The sequence below is a fragment of the Tinamus guttatus genome, unplaced genomic scaffold (genome assembly GCF_059628265.1).
Source record: "Tinamus guttatus ecotype Peru unplaced genomic scaffold, ASM5962826v1 Tinamus_guttatus_pri_ptg000116l, whole genome shotgun sequence".
In the NCBI taxonomy this organism is placed as follows: Eukaryota; Metazoa; Chordata; class Aves; order Tinamiformes; family Tinamidae; genus Tinamus; species Tinamus guttatus.
Window position 1 is genome coordinate 2,360,963 of NW_028288650.1, and position 6,626 is coordinate 2,367,588.

The following is a 6,626-nucleotide window of genomic DNA, read 5'->3' on the forward strand; positions in this document are numbered from 1 at the left end:
GCAGTCACTGACAGTGGAGCTCATATATGCCTCCCCAACCCAAAACCCAGTACAATCAGAAAAACAGAGTCTGCTTGGGGAAAATAAAATAAAATAAAGCACATACCTGAAAAGGTAAAGCAGCAATGTAATCCTTTCCCTCTACGCTATGCACATTTATACACGAGTTCTGCAATATGCAGATACATTTCTCTACTACTTCATTGCTACCTGAAACTTAAAAAAAAAAAAAAATCACACAGTGACATTTCTTTCTTTCCTTACATATCTCATATATATGTACAAAATATAAACTTGTTTTAACATAGCAGTTCTTGATGACTAAACTTCTCAGCCAAGCAAGCTAAACTCAAAGTACTTCTCAGGTAAAATAAGTGTAAAACTTACCTTCAGATTTTTCATATTTTTCAGATTTTTCCTGGGGTATAGTGAAGTCGCACCATAAGGCCTAAAGCCAAACACAATACAACACATGAAGAACAGTCTGAGGTCACTACTGAATTAGATCTCATAAAACAACACCCCTTAGAACCCTGAAGCACCTTTTGAAAACAGACAGCTAGTATCTCCTAGCTAACTTGCATTCATTCAGTTGCTACCTCCCTGCATTTTCATACCTGTAGGACAGGGCTGTCAACAGTGAAAGCCTTATAAACAGTAGAAGCTTGGTTTTTACTTCCTTTGCTCCAAATGACCATGTTGCCGGCCACATACAGCTCTTCATCATAGTCCACTTCTTCCCCAACAGCGCTGATACCTTTCCTCAACTGCCAACTCTCCTGGAAAACAAAACAAAGTTTTAAGAAAATAATAGGGAAAAAAAAATCTAGTAAGAAACATTATTCTGGTTGGTGATCGTTTCTCAATGAGTGTTTATAAGTGAATACTTTTAAAATTGACCAAACCAAATTAAGGTTTTTGGAAGCAAGAGAAAAGCAGAATAAGCCTTGGTTTGCACTTCTGATCTTTTCCCCTTGGGGGCCAAAGAGGCCCATTAGTCAGAAGAAGGTTCCACAACCAGAAAAAATAAGTAATTTAACATAACGCAAGAGACAAGGAATGCTGCCTCCAGAGCAGAACGCAAGGAATACCCTTCAGGCCACCCTTTTTGTCACTAGCAGCCTGCTATTTCCCAGGAAAACAAGACTGACCGCAAGCAACACATGATGGGTTCAGATGGATGGTCCATGAACCCATCACCTGCAGCAGCAGGAAATGCTATTTAGGGTAAGTGCCTGAGCCTGGGCACTTCTTGCTGCTTCTTTTCCACTTCTATTCCTCTGCTATCCATAACCACTTGGATGGTGATGGACAAGGTGGGCTCGGGGGCTTGTTCCCTGCCTGGTGTCCTCAGGGGCTGCTTGTGGACCTGCTGTCCAACCCTGTCCTGCATTGCACAGCGCTGCCTCCAACCTTTTGTACCTGCCGGCGCTCTCTTTTTGTGCACGTTTGTACAGGAACACGTTTAAGGCAATTTCCCAGCACTTGCTCTAAGCTGATTGCTTGCTACTTTCAGCGGGTCCCCTCGCGATCCTGCATGAAGGGGACAGCAGCTCCACGTTCCCCTCGGCCGCCAACACAACCCGACGCCCCCACCGCTGCCCCCATATATATATATATATATAAGGATGGAGGTAGCTGTATAGCCGGGTTACCCTGCGCTTCTCGTGGATGGTGACCTCCTGCAGGGAGCCCACGAGGCCGGCGGCGCCGTCGGAGGCGCCCAGCTCGGAGGCGGGCTGCAGGCGCCGCAGCTGCAGGCTCAGGGCGTGCGGGTGGCGCTGGCAGTGCTGGCGGCCGCAAGGCGCGAACTCCTGCAGGTCCCCGGCCGCAATCATCGTCGCCCTCTCGTCACGCTTGTCCGACATGGGGGCCCGATATCAACATTATTTCCGCAGCGGAGACGAGGCGCGCGGCCCCCGCGCCGGCAGTGGCCCTGGCAGGGCCGAGGCGGGTCGCGGCTCCGGCGGCGGCTGCGGCTCCCCTCACACGCGCGCGGCCATCTTGGCGCTCCCGCCAGGCCGCGCGGCGCCGCCATGATGACGCCCAGGGGGCCGGCAAGGAAATGGCGGGCGGGCCCTGGCTGGGACCTGCCTATTCCCCTTATGCAAAAGGACCTCATTCGGCGCGGCGGCTTTGCCTGCTCTGGGGTTAATGTGTGCTGTGGGTTTCCTCTTAGCCTCTGCTCGTGAGGGTGCTGGGGGGACGCCCCGCAGGAGGACGCAGCCTGCCCTGGAGATTGTCCTGTGGCATGTGTTAGGCTCAGGCTGGGCAGAAGTGCCTAATGAAGGCGCTTGCCTCTCAGCATAAGCCTCTCACCCTTCAACAGAGAAGGGAAAAGCTTTTAAAAATAGAGAAACTGGGTTGCCTGGAACCCCCGATGACTTCTAACACTTTCTTGAAGAAGTCGTGCCACACAAGGGGGTTCAGCTTATGGATACGTGGCTGGCTGCGACATAGGAGACAGGATGGGAGCAGAGGGGTGTTTCACGGGGCAGAGAGAGCCAGGATGAGCTGCACTGATGGATACAAGGAGTTAATGTAAACCCTACCCTGTTAACCCGAGTGCTCCCAGAGAAGGGAGGCACAGCACTTCCAACAGAAAATACAACATACCTCAGACCTATACAAAGGGCTGGAAGGCCCTTCCAGAGCCCCGCTACCCTGCGGGCATCAACAGGCATGTTGTATATAACCCTGTTCACAAATTCCAGGTGCCCCTGAATCTGCGTGCCCCTGAATCTGCAACTTCTGTGGAGGCTGAGGATGCTGGAACCTTCACAGCTGCACCCCTGTCCACCAGCACTAGGTGTCAGGCTGTTCGCACTGCTTTTTGTGTGAGCACGGCCAGTTTTCGCGTGCTGCAGGCGTTTATAAATAACCAGATGTCACCTGTGTGTATTTAGGGCATTTTCATTTCCAACACCATCTGGAAAAAGCAACAACCAAGTTGTGCCTTCTTGCTGTGTTACTGTGCAACGTGCAGAAATAGTTCTCTGTGATGTGGCATGCGCTTAGCTGCCAAAATCTAGCAGGCAAAATCAGATTATATACAATCTGCTAAGAACAAGTTACACCTATGCAGTCCTCACCATCCTGTGAGCACTGCAACATATACAAGGAGGCCTCTGTACCATGCCAGCATGTCCAGAGGAAGCAGGCCTAGCCTGATGCATTTTCAATCATTTATGCGTTGTAATGTGAGCTCCTCTCTTTAACTCACACATTTATAATAGCACACCTAGACAAGAGTGCCTACAGAAGTACACCTTCTCCATTCGTGTCAAAGCCGCAGAGCAGACTTTTTTCTTTTTTTCTTAGCACCTGTATGAAGTGTGAAAGGAGCTGAAGGGACTGAGGGAGGTACAGGCATTCATTTCTTTTTCAATTACAGACTCATGGGTGTTAATCAAAGAGAAAATCGTTTAAGAAATATCCTGTCATGAACGGGAAGATAGCAGTTTGACGTGAGAAATCACAAGCAGGAGAAGCTGAGGAAGCATTGGAAGCAAGTTTGAGACCACAGGTCAAACAAGTGGTTTTGAGAATCCTTAGGGCAAGTCATGACAATAACCAGAATCATTTTCTCAGAAGCGAGAAGCCTGCTGGGGAAAACCAGACCAAGCAGAAGTGGTAGGAGCTGACCAGCCTGCAGAGTGCTTTCAAATTGTGCCAGGACTTCTGGCACGAAGAGAGCCGGAAGAAATCATAGCCTGGATCTCCAGAGCAAATTTCCATATGGAGGCAGATGGAGGTGTTTGCACCACCAGACCTGTGAAATACAAACAGCAACTTCGTGAGCACGGAGAAATGTACAGGACGCAAACGTGAGAAAGCTTTAGCCATCATCCAGCCTTTGGAGAGGGCTTCTGCTTTTGCAAAACTGTTTGCAGACCAGGAGAAATTATCATGGGAAGAAACAACTCAAACAAGGAACAGAATGTGCCTAGTAAGAGACACAGCATACACAATTGCCCAAAAAAGCAGGAAAAAAATGACTATTTTCACAGCAGCAAAGTACATTTAGTTTTCACCATATAATTTGTTCAAGAGCTGCATCCTGTGACTAGGATATAACATTTAACACAAACTGGATATCTACCGTGAGCTAAAAACATGTCACTAAAATAGTTTGCTATTTAAAAAAACAGAAGTCCCTGTAAATAGAAAACAAAACAAAACAAAACAAAACTCATATAAGAGGAAGCAGAAAAAAAAGGAAAGAAGATATTTAACAAAAGGAAAATGAAAATACAGAAATAGTGAGTGGTAACAGCGAATAACATCTCATAACCCAATTACTATAAGAGTTGCATTTCTGCTAAATGATCTGATTTCATACGTGTCACGTTGACTCCAAAGTCTCCGAATGGTCTTGTGGAGAAGTGTTGTCAATGCTGTGAAATGAAATTGCAGTAAAAGTGAGAGATCAAATTCTGGCACCACTGCATTCCTGGGCACATAGGAAAACTCCTACAATCCTTGCTGAGGTTAGAGGGAAGCTGGGAATACCCGCGGAGCTGTTGATGTTACCAAGCGGGGGCGAAGCAGCAGGAGGCCCGTGATGATCAAGATCTGCATCTTCGCACCCACAAACAGGCCTCTGCGTGTGCGTATGTGTTCGTTTCTGTGCATATCTGTACAAACACATAGCAAATTAAGACTGGAAAGGCACTGGCCCCTTTTCAGGCAGAAGTCTTGAACATGTTGTGCAGACAAGACAGTCTTTACGCCGGATGAAACATAGACCCAGAAACCGCTGTTGTCTGTGCAGGTTTGTAGACACCCTTCTCCGGAGGCTGTGCCCTGTCACCTGGAGAGCTGCAAGCACAACTGGTTCAGCTGGTGCAGAAACATAGCTGGGCACTCAATAAAGATTTTCACTTTAATTCGGTCCTGTTCCTTTGGTACCAACTGTTTTTTTTTTATCCTCTTCCCCTTCCCAGGAAGGGCTGTGAGGTGTTTTTCAGGTGTTTAGGGCTGCTTCCCAGCCTTAAGAGGAAAGGCCACTGTCTCTGGTGGCAACAAGAGATGGTATTTGGGGAGATCTTGTGAGTTTGACAACACAGTTACGTTGGGACCCAAAACTCTCCCTACTTGCGTGCAGCTTCCTGGAAAATGCTGGGTTTGTGCTCAGGAACATGGAAGGGCTTCATCTTCTGTGAGAAAAGGCCGTCTAATTGGAAGCAATTCGTTGTCCAGAGCTGTGGTCTGAGAACCAACCTGAGGAAACCCAAGTCATCCTGAACAAGCATTTAATGCACGTGTGCTGCCATCCTCCTGTGCTACCTGTTGGGACCCAAACGAAGCTGGAGGCTGAGTGTCACCAACCCCGCGAGCCTCTTGGGGTGCACATGTGTTTTCTTGTTTGCTCGCTTGTTTGTCTTTCCTCTTTCCTTATGTAAAAACTGGCTCTGCTTCCCCTCCCTAATTGAAATACATGTTAGCAGGACCGGTTTCATGATGTGGTCCCGATGGGAGGAGATGTTTCCACTCTGTTCCCACAAAAGCTCTTCCGTTGCTTTGTTCCCAAATAACACCAAATCAGCAGCAATGGGAAGCCTACCCAGATGAAAGAGGACCCCCCAATGACGGGCTCATATTTTGATTTCCAAGAGCCAGCCTGGAAAGATGACGGGACAAATTCCTCTTCCTTGGTCTCCTCCTTATTCTTGAGTGACATTGAATCTGTGGGGAATTCACTCAAAATACAGAGGAAAAGGAACATTGCTGAGCTTGCAAGGAAGACTGTAGCACTGACAAAGATGTTTACTCTTCTTGCAGCAGCCTCAATATATTTTTCTTCTCCCCTTTAATCTGGGCCTCCAGTGACACGCGCCCTTCCTTAGCTGCTGATCACTTCAAGATGTTGGAGGCTGCTCTGGAGTGGAAGGGGAAATTCAATCTCTGTCACCAGGGCCGGGGAATATGCAATGAGCAAGCAGCTTTGCAAATCAAAGAGGTCTGGAAGTGATTTGTTCTCTGTTCACAGAACTTAGACATTTTTGCTTCCCAACTGGAATAGATTTCGGGCAAGATGTCACGCCGTTCTTTTGTTTCTGGTAGCCGGAGAAATGTGCTACCCTTCCCAGCTCTCATTATAAATTACACACAAATAGAAACAAGCAGCATCAACACAGAGCCGTCTTTTCACTACCTATTTCCATGATGTGCTGATGCTTTTTATTAGGTGGGAGTGAGCAAAATACACATCTCTTTTAGTAACTTCATTCTACAAAGCTATGAGAAGACTGTGGAGTTCCTGGAAGAAAATTACACTCGTGTAACAGCTTCAGATAACTTTATGTATAGAGAACAGATTTCAGCAGAAAAATCTACAGTGTCTAGTCAAGTATGAGTCTGTCAAGACTGGCTGCACACTTCCCAGATCCCAATCCCTTCCCATTTATGGTGGATGAAATGCTGAAGGTCTTAATATAACTTGTTCTCAAGCTCCTCAAGCATGTCCAGCCTTCAGACCAGCAAAGACACACGAGGAAATAAACCAGACCAGGACAAGGAGGAGTTTCTTAGGCCTGCGTGTCCTCTGGCCGCCCTCAGCCACCCGACCCATCACATGCAGCAAGGAGCAAATCCTGTGGTTGTCCATGGCGATGTGGAAGCTG

At 47.6% G+C, this 6,626-nt stretch overlaps 1 protein-coding gene across 1 annotated transcript in view; it reads right to left on the minus strand.

Moving 5' to 3' along the window:
- ANAPC1 (anaphase promoting complex subunit 1) overlaps positions 1-1,947 on the minus strand; it is a 37,902-nt gene extending 35,955 nt beyond the window's left edge. Inside the window, exons 1-4 of the mRNA XM_088521292.1 lie at positions 1,656-1,947; positions 618-779; positions 388-448; positions 107-216 (exon numbers count right to left, since the gene is read on the minus strand). Coding sequence (XP_088377418.1) covers positions 107-216; positions 388-448; positions 618-779; positions 1,656-1,868 — 546 coding nt within the window. The 5' untranslated portion in view covers positions 1,869-1,947. The remainder of the gene's footprint in view (positions 1-106; positions 217-387; positions 449-617; positions 780-1,655) is intronic.
- Positions 1,948-6,626: the final 4,679 nt, after the last annotated feature.